We start from the raw sequence: 20,972 nt of genomic DNA, 5'->3' as shown, positions 1-20,972 counted from the left end.
CATCACAGACATTGCACTTTGACATTTTTTGCCTCCTTGGGATTTTAACATATCCAAAGTTCTTCTTCCAAAGAGTATACAAAGTATGAGAAGAAGCTACAGCATCCCCTCTTTGCCTTTGCTTTTCTGCAATAGAGTCAAATACTTCGAGCTTTGTCAAGCCCATTGGAAGGTGCATTTCAGTGATCGCGTCACTGTTAGGGAGTTTGGTATATATATGGGGTTGAGGTAAAGCATTTTCATGTATGAAGTCTTGCAAAATTGCTGCTGCCCTGACAGTTGAGATTCTTGATTTGGACCTTCCTCTATTACCGTGAATGCTAAATTTGTTGCCGCCCTTTTCCTTGGTGACTAAATCTCAATATGTACCATGGGATAATCTAATAATATTGCGATATGCAGTCTAATGAAAAAACCATTATTAATGTTGGGGAACAACCTAAAAATATGACTACATTGCAGCATGTATGAAATCTTATCTTTATATTTCTATGCTTGTTTAAGCCTTTATTTGGGATGTGTACATCTCATAACTTTTTTATATTTTTATAGCAGAAGGAGGATGTAGAAGACATAGCAAGTGAAGAAGAATACGATGTAGACTACTCTCTCAATAAGATGAGTCATGAAAATATGACTCTATTGCGGAAGTTCATTCACCGCTATGTTGTTAATTCGACAACAACCTCATACTTTTGAATTTGGTGAAGAAGAGATTTTAATTCTCTTGAATCCTAAGAAAGAGGTTAATGTCAAAGTCATTACAACCATCCTCAGGTCTGATGCAGCCTTTTCCTTGGCTTTATACTTGCGTATTTTGATTAAACCCAAGAAGCTAATACTTTTTTTTTTATATATAGTAATGTTATAGCAGATTTTCCTCAAAATATACAAAGAGTTTCATATATGCTCGATCCTCTTATTTCTGAAGTGCTTAGCAACAAAAAAGAAACCATAGAGGATGTTTGCAAGTGGATGAAGCATGTTCCTATGACTGAGGCACGAGTAATCTTTACAGCATATTATGAGAAATAAGCAACAAACCCTACTTGTTTTTTCTATTGCGTTGCTAGAATTGTCTCAAACACAGTAATTATTCTTTATTGATAATGCAGCTCACATTGGAGTTTGGTAGTCGTGGACATCTTTGCTAAGAAGTGCTTCTTTGCCAACTCAATGACATCCGTCCATGACACTGTGTTAGAGTAAGTATAGACTACACTTGTTGTCACTTCTTGACATGTAGATTGATATGCAATGCACATATTCACTATTGTTATATGTTTTGATGTGTAGATCGGCTCGAAAGTTGGTAGGTGCTATCGACACAGTAATGCGGCAACGTGACTTGGCACAACAAATAGAGTATATAACATGTCGGGTATCACATCAAGAGGATAGCCACATCTACAATTGTGGATGGAGGGTGGGCTACAATTGCTTTTTGGTACTTGGTCAAATTTTTGAGATACAAAATGACACCACACTGTCAACATATATGGACTTGCATCTCTATGCATTTATAACATGTACCATTCGAGCAATCATTAAGGGCAACATTATGGACCCTCCCACAAGTCAAATAGATAATGGCTCAGAGGAGTGTGAAATGAATGCCGTCAAAGAGTCAAAGGGGATAGAAGACCTCAACTCTACAAACATGGCTTCAATAGAAGAATTAGGAAGCTCTTTTAATGTTAGGGTTATGATTCAACATAGACCTCAGTATCTTGAATTTGGTGGAGAGGAGATTTCAATCCTCTCTAGAGCTTCAAATGAGGTCAATAACAACGTTATGATGGCCATTCTCAGGTTTGATACAAACCTTTTCTCTGCTTGATAATTCAATATTTTGATTAAATCTAATAAGCTAATATTCATTTATTTGTTGGTGCAGTATAGTTATCTCACGATTTTGTAGATCCGTACAAAACCGTGTGTATATGTTGGATTCCCTCCTTTCTCCTATACTTAGCGATAGCAGAAAGACGATAGCCGATGTTTGTAAATGGTTACAGCCTTTACATTTACATGGCGTGCGAGTCCTATTTATGGCATATCACGAGATGTAAGTATCATGGCAACCTTTATTTTCATCTTATACTGGCAACATTGTGTTAAATAATAATGGTTCTTAATTATTCGTGTAGAGAACATTGGAGTCTGGTGGTTTGGGACCTTAAAGACAACTATTGTTGGTTTGTCAACTCGATTGCAAGCTTTCATGGCTCAGTGCAAACGTAAGTATTCTATTAATCTATTGTTACTTCTATATTATGTACCTTATCTAATAGACACACTAAGTTTTTTTAATATGTCATGATGAGCAGGTCGATTGAGAAGATGGTATCTGCTATCAGAGAAATAGGACAGTACAAAGACTCGCTAGACTTCCAAAAGCATTTAGTAGTAGAGCAAGAAGATGGGCATAGTTGTGGGTGGAGAGTTGCCTATAACTACGTGTTGATTTTCAAAGAAAATTTCTCACTTAAGCCACAGGTCTCATCGAAAGACTCTTTGGAGCTCAAATATTCAAAGGAGGATATACAATTGTTTAGGGCTGAAATCATTCGAGACCTAATTGCTGCCATTAGAATACAATGTGCAACTGAAGCAATATCAGAGCTTGCATTTAAGGAAGAGGAGACTGAGTCTACTGTGAAAGCACTACACACTACAGAAGAAGTAGAGACTCAGTGTACACCTACAACACCACAGCCTCCACTGGAAGCATCAGAAGAGTTGCCACAGCCTCCGCTTGCATTTAAGGAAGAGGATACTGAGTCTACTCCGAAAGCACTACATACTACAGAAGAAGTAGAGACTGAGTGTACATCTAGAGCACCACAGCCTCCATTGGAAGCATCAGAAGAGTTGCCATAGTCTCCACTAGAAGCATCAGAAGAGTTGTGATGCATGTATGATGTTGTGTTTGTATATATGCAGGAGGAGCATATTCTCCTGATGTTGTTTATTCCATGAATATTATGGTTGACATTTATTTGTTGCAATGTATGAATCATGATGTTGTTTTTGTTGATTATACACCAATTTGTGACTTATTACTTAAGTGGCATTTAGTCATGATATTTATATATTTATTTCATGCACACAATTTTATGATATGAATGTGTGATGTTGTGATTATTTGGAAATATAACCTTGTGTGATGAGAATTTTGATATGAATATGTGATGATGTAATATTTATAATATATTTCACTCCAAAGTATCAATTCCCAATGCTCCACTCACTTAAAGTACAGCATTCCCAATGCTCTGCAAAATTTTATTCAGTTGGATAGTCTCCACTCACTTAAAGTAGAGCATTCCCAATGCTTCACTCACTTTATTCCAACCCTTATCCTTATCATAGCGAACACATCGTGCCTTAGTGCACTTGTATTCTTCCATCCTAGTCCTTCCACAAATACTCTCTTATTTCTTACATCCTAGTCCTTCTCATTAACTTGTATTCGTCTTTCACTTTACGTCTTCCCTCACTTTCTATCACTCTTGAAGGAGGGGCGACTCACTGTACATCCCTTGCTATCGCTCCCTCACTCTCGTTCTCCCACTTTCCCTCTAAGACAATGACTAGTTATTACACGACTTCATTTACTGAACTTAAATTTTGTCTTAGATCCCTTTTGTATGGACCAATGAAGGGAAAATCATTCGAGGAGGATATGTTACGCACATGGCTGCTTGATTTGAACTCAGTAGAAGAGGTGAATATCCCTAGCTTTCTTTTTCGCTTCTTTTAATCACGTACTTCTTATGCTAACGAGTTAAATTTTCGTACAGGATATGGCGGTGGCTAGAAGCTGTATTGAAAAAAATGGTAAAGATGAGGAAAGCCAAGAGAGAAAAGAAGAGTTGTTGAATGCTCACAAGTCGGTGGAAGATTCGAAACAGGTTGTGAGGAGAGTCTGTGAGGAGATTTGCGATGCCAACCCTGGTTACGCATGGCCTGTAGGTTTAAAGTCTGCTTGTTTTCATGAAGCCAATGCCATAGTAGGCACTTTCGAGGACATATGCTCTCTCTGATGACATAATAGTCAAGTGATGGAAATTTAATTCCATAGAGACGTGTTTTCTAAAGTAATTGTAATAGACAAGAAATGAAACTACATTCCACAAAGACTTAAATTTAGTTCTCTAATGTAAAGTTGTAATAGACAAGAGAGACAAAGATGAGATCTTCTAGGCTGAGCTAATGGAAGGTGTTTTTGGACACCATATGGCTTTGAGTTACATGATCTACTTCTTGTACAAATGTGTCATGCTTTTTTTTAAATGTACTCTAGTTTTAGTAATATGTCATGCCATTTTTTCTAATTTGAAATCTTACTTTTTGTCTCTTTTAACAATGTGATGTCCTCTTTTTTTAATGTACTCTAGTTTTAATAACATGTCACGTCATTTTTTCTAATTTGATTTTTTAGACTCAAAGTTTTGTTTTATAAGAGTCTCTTTTTTTTAAATGCTTTATCCAAAATTATCTCACAAAATGAATTTGGACAGTGCACCAATCCAAAATTAATGAGATAGGTGTTACTGGCTTATAAACGCGATTATAGGCGCGAATATAGACGAAAATAAAGGAATTAAAAATAAATAAATTGTTGTGCATCTTTACAATCCCATTTTCTAAAATAGAATTACTTTAACCAACAACGGCAATGATTGTGAGTCCAATTTGCATTATTTCGTGCTATTGGTTCGTTATATATTAAACGACTTTATAATCAAATCAAGAAAGGAAAAGAATATATTATCATATAGAAGGATGACTTCTCCTATATAGGCCGACGATTACAATTCCAAATAAAACATTGCAAATGCATAATATTATGTATCATAGTGCATCCATGTCTACCTCACAACCACGTGGTCATTAAAGAGCCAACGGACCTCCAACGGCCTCATTCTCCCAACAACCACTTGGTCATTGGGAGGAGGCCAAGGGAGATCCATGAGCTCCCTCACGACCACCTAGTCATCAGCAAGCCTCATTCCCCCAACAAGCTCATGGATCTCCCTTGGCCTCCTCCCACTTCACTAGCCTCCGATCTGGTTGTGGAAGTGGTGCCCGAATCAAGTTCTTCTCTCTCTTCTGAGGCCGAGGCTCCGGGTTGCACGGGGATTTTCTCCTTAGAGGATCCAAACAACATGTGACCAGCTCCCTGCATCACTCCGACGCAGCCATGGCCGTCCCAATATCGCTGGATAATTCTTCCTAGTGTCCTTAATGTCCACGATGTAGAAGCTCACCGTCATCGTCACTCCATTGATGGTGATGGGAAGGTCCTCGATGACACCCAATGTTGGGAGACGTCGACCATCCGCTACTTTGATACGCATGGAAGATTTCCTTGTGCACTTCAGGTTTAGCTTCTTCATTATACGTGGTACCATCACATTGCAAGTGGCGCCACCATCCACACAGACACCCTTGATTCGGCAATTATCGATTATCATATCCATTGCATACGGGTGCCGATCAATGTCTTCTGAGAGAGTTGATATCTCTCATACCTTGGCCCTCTTCAGCTTCCAAGTCAAGATACTTTGTTGGAGCTCATGTCTCACTCGAGGTCTCAGTGCTAGTAGTTGTGGCAAGGTAATGTTCAAGGGTTGTTGGGCGATGTCACTTACCACAGTGTAGTCTTCTTGCCCAGTGCTGATCGAGAAATCTGAAGGACTCCATTGCTCTTCCTCGATCTCGATGATTTGCTCTTCTCTGCGGGTGGCATCGACATTTCTACATCTTTTGGCTCCACAATAGTCACTCTTTTCTTTGGTCGTCTGGGCCATCGTTCGGTGGTATCTACATTGCGGCTTCTCTTGCCCAAGTAAAGGACTTTGATTTTTGAATCTTTTGCATCCGACTCGTCTAAAAGATTCACTCGTGGTACATTTGGGCACTCGATGCGATAGTGCCCTTTCTGGTGGAACTCATAACATACCACATTTGCTAGATCTCTAGGAGCTTGATTGTCTGGACGCTTGATATTTACCAACTCAAGCCTCAATGCCTTGGCTATGTTGTTGACGTTTGGTGCCTCTGAAGGTAGGTCGGTCGGAATAGGAAGAAGGGGCCCCCTCGGCTGGGGTGCTAGATGAGGCCGATGCTGGGGGTATTGAGGAGAGGGATGAGGAGGGGGATGATGAGGAGGGTAATGTTGAGGCACGGGAGGTGGTTGGAATCGAGGAGGAGGTTGAGGGTAAGGACTAGGTAGTTGAGGAAGGAATTGATGAGGTAGAGGGGGCAGGAACCTTTGTGAAGCTGGGTCCGACTGAATCTTGTCGAACTTCAGTGCAATCTCTTGTGCTCGTGCGATGGTGTCGGGGTTCTTCCATTTGAGTTTGAGGCAGAACTCATCATGAGCTCCATTGATCAGGTGACTAAGCACATACTGCATCATTCCATCTTGGAATCCAAGATTTTCCGATTGCGTCGTGTTCAAGCGGTCTAGTAGCCCGATCGCTTGGTCCACATACCGTCGCACCATCTCACCATTCAACTGATTGAGGTTTGCAACCTGTAGGTGCACAGTCTCCTTCTCTTCCTCCTTGCCAAAATTTTGCACCAATGTTGTAGTCAAGTGGGGCCAGCTTTGTCGAATTGCCTCAGGTTGCTCCTCATACCACACTTGAGCCAACCCCTCCAAGAATGTTGGAAGCAGTGACAACCACCGATCTTCTGTCAAGAAATTCAGAGATACACACCCCAAGGTAGTTATGCAATCAACACGGTTCTTAACTACAAATTATGGATTCCACTACATAGTTATCATAACTATGTAGTGACTACAATAGCCACTACATAGTTATGAGCCTGGTGAACCTTTGTACACCCTTGGAGTTTGTCGATGGGAAACAGATGTAGTTTGTGGCATCATGTCGCAAGTTATGGGCATATCTTTAGGAAGAAGTGGCACTGAACGTCGTTCTTCTGCTTCTCGGATTGAAATTCGGTCAAGGCTTATTGGTGCTCGGGCCACTTCTCACAAGTGCTCGTCTTCTATCGCCTCAGGTACTCGGCAAGGTCCTTTTGCATATGAGACTCACTCATCTACTAGACATATCCACTCATATTTAGCAGTATTATAAATAAGACTTTGTCGGTGCTCCTTGATCTGATGATTCTGAGGATTCTAATATGTGGGAGAGGAAGGCCTCCAAAAGGGTCACTATCTTGACAAACACAAACACTAGTTTGCATCATTTCTCTTGAAATTCATGGATTTGTATCCATATTGACAAACACAAACACTAGTTTGCGTCAGGCACGGCATCCATCATCCACGACAATAGACATGACATGGAAAATTTGCAAGTTGCATTGACATTCCATGAAAATATATACATTGATTGCTTTAACGAAATTGGAAATACAACAATCATGTCATAATTGAAACAGGGAAGGTTCACCCCCTATGCACTTTGCAAGGTGTATATCCATGTCCATGATGGTCACTCTCTTTTCATGTATCGCACATAGTTGTGTGTCTTCAAAAAGTGAAATTACTACCTGCTTTGCACGCTCCTGTAGGGCATCTAGTGCAGCTGATGCCATTCGAACATCACTCTTGTATTTATGCAAAATCTCTCTGACCACACAAGCGAAAGCACCTTTTGGAGTAATTAGGTCCATAGACTTTTGGAACTTTTGATTTCCAGAAGTTGTCTCCTCCCTAGCTTCATGCAATATCTCCTTGGAGGATTTACACTGTTGCCTCTGCCGCCGCCTCCATTTCCACACCACCATCTTTGCAGCCTACCACCACTGCCGCATCTGCCACCACCTTTGTTGATTCTTCCACCTTGTCCACCATCGCCATTGCCTCTAGCACTGCCTCTACCAACATCACTTCCACCTTCACTGCCGCCACTACATCTAATGCCTCCACTCCTTTTCCACTTCCTTGTTAGAAAGCTTTGAGATTGTCTTTGACCTCCTACATTGGGCCTCACTTCTTCTTGGGTTTGTGGAGCCGCTTCTTCCTCTCCTTATGGGGCCGCTTCTTCCTAGCCTTGTGGGGACACTTCTTCCTGAGCTTTTGGTGGTCTAAGAGGAAGTGTCTTTCCTCCCGTTATTACAATCCTTGCATTAGGCAAATTAGGGGGATTATCACCCCATGGTCGCATATTTTGTTGTATAGTCCTCACTTTCTCAATTCTTGCTTTCCTTTGTGCCTCCACTGCATGGACAAATGCTTCCATGTCGGCAGGTTACTTTGCCATGCACGTCCCTCCTCTTCATCCCCTCCCCTAGTGGCCTCGTAAAGAAATTGTTGTTGTTCCTCTGAGTACGTCTCTGCTACGGTGGTAGCTTTGTCGTCTTCTTCATCTCTCTAATGCTCTTCTAGGTTTTGTCACCGCCTTTCCTCTAACATTCTATTGAGTGCCTCCATGCGAGCATGCGATTCAGGATTAGTTGTTCTACCTATTTGCTTCATCCTTGCTATGGTTGACATGAAGAAAAAAGTCATGGATGTAATTGCCTTCTTATTAGGCTTTAGTTTTGCCTTAGTATATTTGTTACTTTAAAAAAGGCTTTAGTTTTAATAAAGCCTTAATTAGGCCACCTGTTTAAATATACCATTAATTAAGGCCTTAGTCTTAATAAATTTAATTAAGGCCTTATTTTTTCTAACCCTTGGTTTTTTATAATAAAGGCCACTCTTTTTTAAATAAAAACAAATGCCAAGTTACAATTGATCTTCTTGACATATATTTTGCAAAGTCTCTAAGAAAATCAGCACCAAACACGTGAAGTGAAATGGTTCATTGGTAAATTTGAATCCTTGACATTGGTGTTATTGAAACTGAATATCATAATAATGATTGCAAATATGCATAGCCAAAAATTTTAATATCATGTGTCATGATATTGTATGCCTAGATCCAAAATGTGCATGTTGTTCACATTGTTAACATTGGAAAATGTTAAGAGGAAGGTGGTTTAATCCACCATTTTCCTAAACATATTCTTTTGGCCACCCACTGTTTATGTTTTTGTGCTGCATGTGAAGATTTTCAAGATACGTGCCTCTTAATTATGTTTGCTTGGAAACTGGCTTGACGTAATTACGTCCACCAAGCTTTCTCCCTTGTATAATAAGAGCCAATAATTCCACGATAGAACCATTAAAACATTTCATGGAGCACATTGCTTCAACTAACTCCACCCCCATGACACGTACTTTTAAAATATGCACCTCGTGGTCTGTAATGTGACTTCTCCATACCTTGCGCTACAAACATTATAATAACGATACTTCTTCATAAACCACAGACCATGAGCATATACAATGTGCTGCATCCACCAATACGATACTTGACTTTCAAGAGAAAATAAACAAATTACATGCAATAAAACCAATAGGTGAGGTTGACATACCATGTAATGGGTTATGTGTTTTACCCCATCCATCCACAATGGCTTGAGTAAACAGGGTGATAGTATCCTTAAACAATTATACATCGCTTTCATTCATAGAAGCTTGATGTAAAATCTTTGCTAGTTTGTCGAGTGCTCTCAAGACACATGTTGACATATTTCTTACATTAGGATTAGCTTCTAAATTTGTTGTACACCCACACAATGGCTTCGAAAAACACCAAGCTAGGCTGAGCTGATTTTTACCATGATTAGATAAAAATCTCCGAGCCTTTGCAACACCCATGGATAATTTACATGGAAGATTTGTTGAAACCCCATACAATTGTGCATCTTTCTGAAGTGTGACGTTTCCTCTGTGCAAACCCATGCTAGACAAAAGAGCTTCAATCTTTTCAATAGAAGTTGTCGCTCTTTCTTCAGGCTTCATACTCCAAACATACACAATGTGTAAGTATAGCAACTTGTTGGAGGCGATCCTCGATCTATGGCGAGCGGCTGGAGATCCTGAGCACCTCCACGGTGTTGCATCCCCTTCCCCACGACATGTTATCTTCTGGTAGGTCCCTTGCGTAACATTTTTAGCGCCGCTGTGTCGGGGAGTGGATGCTCGTCCCACTCCATTGTAGTCTTTCCTTCGATAAACCCATTGCCTAGCTCCGAGAGGAGCTAGTGGTGGAGGCGTAGGAGAGAGAGAGAGAGAGAGAGAGAGAGGAGAAGAGGGCTGGATAATGTTTTGAGCCTTTTTTAGGAGGTTGTTGGCGATAGAATTAGCTTAGATCACACGTAGAGTAGGCCGGTAGCATTGCTAAAGCACTAGTGAAGAAGAACCCCACAAAAAACCAACAGAATCACGTTTTTTAACCTTTTTTCAACAGAATTTAGAAATAGAAACGGATGGAAATTTTCAAAAATTCCGTCCATCCAAGTTTTGTGTGTCTTTTTCATGTTTTTTCGTTATGAATGCTTAGATTAGTTCCCCCTCTACCCCCCAGCAAATCACAGAATTGAAAAAACTTAAAAATAGATGTCAAAATGAACGGAATCGGAGCGACGAAAAACAGGCCAAAATTCTCTATCAAGCTTGAGATCCACGCGTAGATCTGATCAGATCCTCGCACGGATCTTCGATAATCCATGCGCGAATCTACCGACGAGTTCCCGACATAAATTTGCGAATTTCCTTGTGCGAATTTGCAAGATCCCCATGCGGATCTGGTCAGAGCCGTTGAGTTCCCCGTGCGAATCCTGAGGTAGATCCACGTGCGGATCTCCCAAGATCCACGCGTAGATCTCCTAACACGTGTTGGATGCATTTATTGAATTTTTTGACACAATTAATTCAAAAATTTTGACGCGAGATCCACGCGAGGATCTCAGATCCATGCGTAGATCTCAAAAGTCAACGTGAATCTCGAGGTCAACGTGGATCTCAGGATTAGCCTGGCCGAGATCCCCACCCTAAAATTTGACCGAGATCCCCGCGCAGATGTCGACAGATCCCCGCGAGGATCTAGCCCAAGGATCTCAGAAACAAGACATTTTTTTGCTTTTTTTTAATTTTTTTAGTGCATGTTTTTGCCTATCTGACAGTGTTTTTCACTGATATTCAAAGCCCCTTTCCCATTCACATGCCACTCAAGGGATTTTGCCCAACTTGTCCAGCTGTGGTTTCCCTTGTGCGGCTGACCCCCAGCGTCTCATAGAGCTCCCTCTGAGGAGCTCATACAGCATCAAACCTCTGGTGAAATTTTCTTATTTTTCAAACCTTAGCCAAAAACGCCAAGTTCCCGAGAGAGGGGTCAAAGAGGACCTTGTCCTCTCTTATCTTGGACCCCCAGTGCTATGCCCATTATATGCAATTGAGGTCAAGAAGAGTCATAGGACCTGAACCACAAGACAAAGCAAGCGCGTCCCCCACCGCCACAAGCTTATCCAATCACACGCCGAGCTTCGCCGCACACACAGTGGGCAGCTCCCAACCAAGCTCATATCCCGAGTTTGAGTCCTACCCCAGTCAACAAACTATATAGGATGGAACCACAATTAGCATGAACTAATTGTGGCATCATGGTACTTAGAAATTATCCTATATGGTTTGCACAATGGTACCTAGATGATGCATAACTCTGGCTATGTAGGAAGCATGTCCATTGTGAACATGATGCTCGTAATATGTGAAGTTGAGACCATCAAGCATAGCGCCCTTAAAGGGGGTCGACCAGATCTAGAGGTGGTCGACATGGAGGTCGGCCATGTGTGGCCGACTGGCCGAATGGCCCTGTTCGGGATCTCCTCTGGCCCTCATCCTGGCTGCTCCTGTGCCTACAGGGGGCCTCTGCTAGGCTGCTGTAACACCTCCGAGTAGGGCTCCGAAAAGAGTCCAGACAAAGTCCTCACCATGGGTAGGAACACCCACAACAGAGGCCCTCACTCAGTAACCAAGATATGCATGTAATGCTAACACCAAGTTGGTCGGCGCAGCCAGCAGGTGGCGACCAACTATAGGTCGGCCAACTGGCCGACTAGCTACCCCTAAGGGGCCGGCCATCTACAAGGCGGCCAGGCCCTTTTGGCTGCCCACCTACTTGGCCCCTAGCCAAGGCCTATAAAGAGGACCCTGCTCCCCCTCATTCCTCACATCTTCAGCCAGCAGCCCCAGCCTCAGATCTTCAGCTCATGCCTCCTTCCAGCCAGCTCCCACCGCCTCCAAACACCCAGATCTGCTCGCCACCGCCTAGATCCAGCCCTCAGTTGGTGGAGATCCCTCCCCCTTCTCCCGCAGCAACAGCAGGAAAGCACCCAGACTTTGTCACACGGAGAGCTCTTCTCTCTGGAATTTCACGACAGCAACAGGCTGGTTGCTTTTAGGGCAGATCTACACGATCATTCTCTTCTCTTTCATCCTCTCGCACTCACAATCACCTCAGCATGTTCGTGGACAGCCAAGGGCCTCAGTTTCAGCCATACATAGTCGCCTACAACAGCATGGTACACAGCAGATGGTCTTGAAGACATTGCTACGGTTGCCATTAGATCTGGGCATCGTTTATTGCCTAAGTTCCCCTCATCTTTTGCTTATTAACAGCATCCATCCGGAGTGTCCATCGGCATTGTAATCTCAGTTCTCTTAACGAAAGAAAATACTCATGTACATTGCAGGAGGGGGGCCTCAGTGGGTAACATGACCCAATTTGGTATCGACTCTCTATTGTCTCCATCTCCCTTACTTCTCTCCACTCCCCCCTTTGTGGTTTGCACAGCTCACTTAGGTTTAAAGAAGGTTTTGCTACGTTTCACTTAAGATCTAATCCGAGCATACTACAGAGAGCATTGTCGCACAAATGCTTCAGCTCCCGGGGATGCGGGATGAGCATGAGTAGGCCGCTGGAGCATGTGAGAGAGCAGCTCAGGAGGCAAAAGAAGAGCGCAATCGTGAGGCTCGAGAAGCCAGGGAGCTTAGAGAGCATGAGGCCTGGGGCCCGCCTTTCCTCTTCCCAAGTGTCGAGTACCATGGTAGGAGGGAGACCTCAAATAGCTTCATAACCAGCGATCAAGCAAAGGACACACGAGACCAACAATTGCTCTTTTCTCTCCTCCACCCTAAGAGAGATGAGGAAAAGGAGAGAGTACCCCATAGCCCACTAAGCCGTCCTTTCTTGGGAAGCTCAATTTCCTTTGGTGGGACGGTAAGACCGAACTGTTAGTGTTGATTTCTTGGCTCAACTAGCTCGAGAGTTATTTATCGGTTGTGCCTACGCAAGACAATGAACGATGTATTTTCGCATTGATGCACCTCACCAACAAAGCAGTCACCTGGTGGCACAAGTGGCAGGACCACTACGATGTTGTTGAGGAGACACCAAATTATGTGTGGATAGAGTTCGTAAAGGACATCCGGGCTCGATTTCTACCACCTCAGTACTTGGACAGATCGTAGTCTTAGTTTTTTCAGATGCACGAGTCAGTGAACCATTATGCCAATAGTTTCACACAGGTGTCCATACAGTTGCAGTAGGAGGAATGCTCTCCCCTCCCCCTTTTGCTTAGCTTCAAGCCCAGTGGGATTGGAAATTGAGCCCACTAGTTTCGAAACCCTTGAAGTTGAGAAGGTTCAACGTGAGTCGTACTGGCCATAACTGTTGTGGCCGATTGAGCTCTGAGGGTGGGAGACCCATAGTAGCTAGCTATGCATGATAAAGAGCTCGGATGCATGGAAGACCCATCCAACCTCACTATTGAAATTGGGCGGTTCCCTTGGGTGGAAGCTCCAAGACAACTAACTACTGAAGCTGGATGACCCCCTTGGGTGGTAGGTCTAAGAGGGCTTGACGTTTGCGAATGTTGATTAGGCTGAGATGTCCCTAAGAACTAATCGTCAAACTGAGTGTTCTCCTTAGATGGGAGATCCAAGTGAAGCCATTGGCAATGCATGAATTGGTGCAATATCCTCATTGGCGGAAGACCCATAGGAACTGACTTTGCTACTATTGGAGAATAATCCACTGAACTATACTCCAGGATGGAAGATGCTTGAGTGGATGAAAAATTTGCGCTCTTGTGACTATTGATGGGAAGGTGCCCTTAAGCGAGTCCTCCCAAGCTGCCGGCTTGGCACGACACTAGGCCTAATGCTCATCCTCCTCGCATTTGCATTGAGCCACAATGGGGGCTCGAACAAGGCGGCGGCATTCAAGCATGAGCATGAGATGGTCCATCGTTGTATCATCCTCCTATATGTTCTGTACTTGCACGTGTTGGATCTGCTTGAAAGGACTGGGAGGTGCTGCACAGCTATTTGCTGCCAGAGATTTTTTTTCCTCTTTTGCTACTTTCATTCCCCTTTGTGCATGACTGCAAGCTCCAACCTCCCAAGCCCCTTCAGCTCATTGTTGCTACCAGGAGTCTCTTGAACCTTCTTCAGATCCAAAGGGACTGATGCTTTGATACCAATGCAACAGGTGAAGTTGCAGGGCTAACTACTGCACTGTTGTGCAGAAGTGTCTACTAATTGTGTGTTATGCTCTAGCCGAGATAGCATGACCTCGGAAAGATCGGTGGGCATTTTCTCTTAGATGACCGACTTCTGTAATATTTAATGTGCGTAAATAAAATGGTCAAGAGAAGTAACTGCCAAGGTCCTAGGTGAGGGTGTAATGGCATTGACTAGGTGGTTCTGAGTGCTAAGGCCTAGGTGCACCTAAATGTGTAATAATGCCAAGGGGCAAATGGTTTAATTGTGCCCCAAGAGAGGGGTAAATGGTGTACCAAGTAAAAAGGGCTAAAATGACGACATGTGGCATCTAGATCCATCTAGGGAGATGGGGCTTGTTGAAGCTAGAGAGAGAAGAGAAGCCAAAAGCAAGGGCCATAGGCCAACATGGAGCAAAGATCTGTAACATCCACGCAGGATCTCACCCTACCACTAACCTAAGATCTGCGCCAAACTCACCAAGAACTAGGTGCAAACACAAACCTGAAAACTCTGCAAGCAATCTCATTCCACCCGTCCACCCCCGAGCACGTGGGCAACAACTTGACTCATCCATGGGCCCGTATCTACCCAAGTATCCCATACCACCTGAGCCCTTCCATCGACCTTCGAATGCCATCCCATGATCCGCCGTGTAGATGGCCTGAGACTCGGCCACAGATCCAAGCCCGACCCTTAGTCGAGGAGCGCTCAACTAAAGTGCCACAATAGCCTAGGCCCTCGCTTATATAGAAGGAAACATTGCCATAAATAGCATACTGCATCAATAGCCCCCTCTATATAGAGCATCCTCACTCCCCTTCCTCTAAGAACTCACTCGAGTTCCAAAAGAAACTCTAAGAACTTCTGCAAAAGGGCAATTCAATGTGTCTAACTAAACTCTGACTCTCAAATTGAAGTTTGTATCGTTGCTATGACTCTTGAATCAAAGATTAATAAATGCAGAATCTTCAATTTCCTGCTCATGGACAGCAAACCTCTCAATCCAAACAAGGTTACTTAGTCGCGACTTTCCGTCGTGAACTGGAATCTACAAAGTTAGAATTGGCCATGATGAAACTCTCGGTAGGAGAATGTTTCTGTCAACACCCATCTATTGGACTCCTTAATATTTGCAACTGAATACCTTTGAAGATGAAATCTTGGGTTGAATGTTCAGTATAGATGTCCCTTCGGAATGTCAAACCAGCATGTAGACATGCAAGCAAGTATCCATTTCAATAGGAGTTATCCTGAGATATCGTTTCTTTTAACGTTGAGCCATGTCCAACCATGAACACCCCAACGTAACATTCTTGCATAAACGGGTAAGTACTGTATTCATTCAGGAATAAGCCTTGTGTAACTGCTGTTACACGTAATATCTGCTAAGCAAATTCTTCAGATGAATAAGTAAAAACATTTCCAAAAATTCATGTGGTTTCTTAGGAATATGTAAAAACATTTCCAGCAAGCTAGGATCCATCCTCTTAATGCCCAATCTTGAGGACAATCAGCTAAAATTCAAGGAAGTAACAGACTAATTGTAATAACGAAAAAGTACAGCTAGTAGGTGATAAGAAAAATCTCGACCATAAATATGGTCCCTCGGAAATATGTAAGAATATTCCTTTCAACAAAGATTCATCCTCGCACATGCCTAATCTTGAGGAGAATCCCAAAAATTTCGGTCAAAAATGCTTTTCGGTTAAATACCATAGGAATAGCATCCTCTGTGTCTAGAGATGAGAAAAGCATATTGTCCCCATCTCCTACTCAGATCCAAAATATCTTGGATATCATGTATAAATCATTGCGCACAAAAAAAATCCGCTCCCAGTCACAGGACTATCCCATACATAGAATCGAGCAACTGACTAACAATCATCACAATAGATGGAATATACCCCCTGAGTCTATGTCGGAACTGTGGAGCTCCCTGCTTGGACCTTTCATAAGATAGACCTCAATAGAAGGTACTCATACATGGCGTCTTCTCAGGGTGATATAAAAGTTAGTCATCATTCAGGTAAATTAGCAGTCACCATGTCCCCAATTCGAAACCGGTCTAATTGTATCTCACACCCGATTTGCACTGGGATAATTACTTCAGCTTGGGCTATACAAACACATCAGGGAATCCACTATGTAATATACCATAGTGTCCCATACCACCAAGATAAATGACATAGAAAACCCCTAGTGGACAAAAAGAGTGAAGCAGGATAACCAGTCCAGCTCCAACTTGTACCATCTCAGATTGAGTTAGGGTGGTGAAGCCTTTCCAAATCCTTATCTGAATGTGAATATATGTCCCCTTGAGTTATAATCTCCCTATTAAAAGGACTGTGTAAGAGACAACCAGTTCATATCCCTCAACGCAATCCAGCTGTTCTGGAACCCTTGCATGGCTTGGTCATGCCTTCAGTTTGGATACATAAGGAATGCACTATATATAGGGCCAAAAACTACCCTAGGGAGGGGGGGCAAAAGCACGCTACCCACCCTTTCAAATATGGCTAACCTGCAGCCAAACCTATAGCCAGTGTCCTGCTGCTACCCATGGTCACCCATCCTCTAGGTCCTGTAAAAGCCCTAGTCCCTTACATTAGAATTGGCATGCAACAGGGCATGTCCCAATGGTGGCCCTCAACGGGCTGCCCTGAGCAACATGCAAAAATCATGTAGATCACATCGTGACAAAAACTTTGAATTGACGTGACAGAAAATCAGAATTGAACCATGATAAAATGACCTTGGGCAAATATAACACCCCTCAACGTGTTCTTTTTAACTCATTGCCACTTTCTTTTTAATAGGGGAAACAAGCAAGCTTCCTTCCAAAAATCTAGACTGTTTTGTGGCTCCAGCTTCCACAACCACCCACTATTTGCCTGTGATAAACAGGTCAAGTCACTTGTCCCAAAATATGTCAAACTTCTCCCAAATGTAAAAAGCATTGGCATAAAAGGTAATGATTGGCCTGAAAAAATCATGTAGTTAAAAACCAACCAGGGATTTTCACCAAAAGATATTCCAAAAGTGCCTCCAAACTTGGTAGAAATGTTTGCTAGAGGTCTACATCTGGCTGCAACAGACTCCTCTCTCCATGTTCTGGAACCCTTGCGTGGCTTCGTCATGCCTTCAGTTTATATACATAAGGAGTGCGCTATATATAGGGCCAAAAACTAGCCTAGGGAAGGGGGACAAAAACACGCTACCCATCCTTCCAAATATGGCTAACCTGCAGCCAAACCTATAGCCAGTGTCCTGCTGCTACCCATGGTCACCCATCCTCTAGGTCCTGTAAAAGCCCTAGCCCCTTACATTGGAATTGACACACAACAGGGCATGCCCCAATGGTGGCCCTGAATGGGCTGCCCTGCAACTCAACCAAGAGGGAAAAGAAAAAAAAAGAAAAACCTTTCCCTAGTCTTGGCCCCCTCCCCTTGTCCCCTCAAGGGAACACACACATGAGAGGTGCACATGATGATCTATTATTTCCCCCCTTTCATTGCCAACATGAGGGCTAATGTCAAAGGGCATCAACCAGCAATGTTGAATGTGATGTCAATGTTGAGAGTGTCTTGAACTCTGTCTACACCATTGCCCTGCGGCTCACATTCTAAATACCGGTGTGAAAGATAAGGTCATCCAAGATTATCAAGACAAGAACCCTAGATGCCTTGATTACACCCTAGAAGGTGGATCTTGATGACTGGATCAATCAAACCATGTAACTAAAGCAAAGGACCCCCTCAAAATGGAGTATTGGTGGACTCTCAGCAAGTGGTGCCCCCTCATAATCATTAGTCTGGAACTCTTCATGGCTCTTTACCTCCCCATGAATTTGGACCCACTTTGAAGATGGTGCATGTACCTTTTGCTTGTGTTTGCTCCCTTACAATCTATGCAAAGCATCCACTCGATGGAAGTCATGTGGGAAATGCCAGCAATAATCTACCCACCTCTCTCGTGCCACATTTGGATGGTGCTAGAATTTACATAAGCAAAGGATGTCATGCAGTACAATCTTGGGCCGAGAACTCCATGGGCAAGAATGTCTCCTAAACCTCTACTTCATACAATCATGGATCCATTTTGAGGGAAACCAAATTGTTACCCTTCGTGATGGCCTTCACTGATTGGAGGTTTTTACATGATTAAGGAACAAGTAGCACATCACAAAGATATGTCCTCACCTCTATGTGATGATTGGGATTCTTCCTCTACCTCCTTTTTCAAGTATCTATTGAAGGATCTTTGGCATATCCAAGTGAGTAAAATTGAGCAGGAGACTGTTCGTCTGTCCCAGATCTGCTGCTCATCTCAAGCTGCGACTTTAGCAAAATTTCACCAAGTATACTTTTCATCCAGCTTTGGAGGGTCTTTCGCTACTGATTTGGTGGCACTGTCTTGTTATAATCCATACCTAATATCTGCCATTAATACAGTGGTACTTTCAATTGTCTTATGTATCTATTTCAAGTTGTTTGTTGCCTACAAACATGCTTTATCTTGGGTTAAGGCTGGCAGTTCACCAGCAACCACAGCTTCTTTGGTTTCAATTCTGAGAATGGGTAAATGTGTTGCCATGCCTCAGCTCTGCAATTCTTCCCAAACCAGCACTGTTTGTGCTTGTTCTGTTTTCATAGGTTGACCATAGATCACTTTTCTATCTAAAACAGTCCTTCAAACTTGTCATGAGACCTCTTTGTGGCTTTGGATCGGAGCTTTTGTATATATTGTCTACATAATCAAAATAGAAAGTAAATTTGTTAACATAGCTACAACTTAGCTTAATATGGTACCATTGATAGGCCTCTGCAAATGAGCTCTCGAAACACAAAGTAAATCTCTTAACCCAACAACATAGCTTCAACTGGGAGGAGATAATAGCTTCAACTGTAAATATAATGGCTGAAAGCTTCATCAGATTGAAATAACATGAAAATGTACAAGTTCTGATGTGCTCGGACTGACACATAGTCACAAGCACATGTTAATACACACTGTCTGAGACATTTGAAATCTTGAGCAATCTCTATTCATCTGTTCACTTTACCTCCATCGCCATCCACATTTCTTCCATAGTCAAACCTGCATGAAAACCCAACCCATCCACATCTCAGGGCATACTTACAAACTACTGAAAAGTTTTTATATAATAAAAGAAGAAACAAAAAGCACAAGGCAAATTCTCTTACTCAATATGTTCTTTTTCCTTTCTAAGATCATCAGCCAGCTTCACTTTGACAAGTGCTAGGGTCTCCGCCATCAACTCTCCTTCAGAATCTTCTTCCAACTTGTCTATGAGCAGCTTTTTCTGATAATCCTCCATCACCTTCTTAATGTGAGGGATAGTCACCTTCAAGAGAGGACGCAAGACTTTGTATTTGTCTTTGTCTGCAACATATTGCACGACACCTAAGGCAGATTGAGCGGTGTCCATATCATACCCTATAAACTTAAAAGGATGTGCGTGTTGATGCCTTGTTTCCCTTTTCTTATAGAGGTCTACCCACGCCCTTAGATTTTCTTCATTCAGCTCCGCAACAGTCTTCAATCCTGGATTGTAAGCATGGTTAGCTGCCACTGCCTCCCCCACAGCGATATATACCTTGGCGCCAATAGTTGCTGCTTCCAAAACCTCATCCTTAGTGGTTAAAGCCTTAGCAAGTGTTTTCCACAGCCCGTAGCAAAATCCAGAAAAGCTGGGCTTCGCTTCTTTCTCAATACCTTCGACGATCTGTTGGATGGACGCAATGTATTCTCGCATCTTTTCAAGCAAAAAAAACTCTGCATCGTACTCTTCTTGAAGAAGAAGAAGGGCCTCCACGACTGCGACGATTTCTGAACATCCGGTCTTGGCCAATTCCATATTCTTTTGGTCCTCTTTAGAGACGTGCTTATGAGTAATGAGAATCTCACCCTCCTGCAGTAAGAAGTCTGTGCTGGCCTCCGGTTGAACTTGAACTGTCATGGCCTTATACAACGGCTTCTTCTCTGTCGCAAAAATCTCGAGCACTCTCTTCTTGACAACCTTCTCTTCAGGCCTGCCCGAGCAACACAGAGATAGGACAATCACTACAGCAAATCAGGGATCGACAGCGGCTACGATCGTGGGAAAGATTGGAAAAGTCTACAATAAAACGTGAACAAAGGCGCGAATTTCACGAATTTGGGATGAGATTGTTGCGGGGGAAGCATGTACGAGGAGTATGAAAGGGTCGCAACGCAGTCTCGATGATCCGCAATCTCGATCTCGATGATCCGCAGTCGCGATGATTACTTGGCCAGCACTAGGACGTTTTTTTTAATTCTGAAATCCTGTGCTTCCACATGGCACAATATACACCCTTAGATTTTTGAAATTCTAAAAGCCCAAAAGCTTTGAAAGCTTTTGAAAAGCTGCGTAAAAAGCCAACTGTGTAAAAAGCCAAGGCAAAACCTTTAAATATAGGCGAAACGGACGAACGAAATCCTTGCTCACGTTGATCACTTCGACAGAAGGTGAAAGCATTGAAATAGTGTTCTGCTCGTTGTCAACCAGCTGTATTCGGGCTTAATTTGCTAAGTGTTCTGCTCG

General features: G+C 42.9%; 1 protein-coding gene across 1 annotated transcript; it reads right to left on the bottom strand.

The window, feature by feature from the left end:
• Nucleotides 1-19,273: 19,273 nt before the first annotated feature.
• LOC147902360 (uncharacterized) lies at nucleotides 19,274-20,426 on the bottom strand. Its single transcript, XM_087374023.1, has 2 exons — nucleotides 19,591-20,426; nucleotides 19,274-19,483 (listed from the first exon to the last, which is right to left on the bottom strand). Exons 1-2 carry the CDS (start codon nucleotides 20,364-20,366, stop codon nucleotides 19,432-19,434), a joined length of 828 nt encoding a protein of 275 aa, XP_087230149.1. The 5' UTR covers nucleotides 20,367-20,426; the 3' UTR covers nucleotides 19,274-19,431.
• Nucleotides 20,427-20,972: the final 546 nt, after the last annotated feature.

The sequence above is a fragment of the Dipteris shenzhenensis genome, chromosome 4 (genome assembly GCF_047967505.1).
Source record: "Dipteris shenzhenensis isolate YYH24624 ecotype China chromosome 4, Dip_SZ_1.0, whole genome shotgun sequence".
Lineage (NCBI taxonomy): Eukaryota > Viridiplantae > Streptophyta > Polypodiopsida > Gleicheniales > Dipteridaceae > Dipteris > Dipteris shenzhenensis.
The sequence above is the reverse complement of the archived record's forward strand: the minus strand, read 5'-3'. Positions and strand labels throughout refer to the sequence as shown.

Excerpts from the sequence above, each read along its gene's own strand:
- LOC147902360 (XM_087374023.1), bottom strand. The coding sequence starts at position 20,366 with ATGACAGTTCAAGTTCAACCGGAGGCCAGCACAGACTTCTTACTGCAG. Across the intron at positions 19,484-19,590 it reads AAGGAAAAAGAACATATTGA|GTTTGACTATGGAAGAAATG; the intron begins GTAAGAGAATTT and ends GTTTTCATGCAG.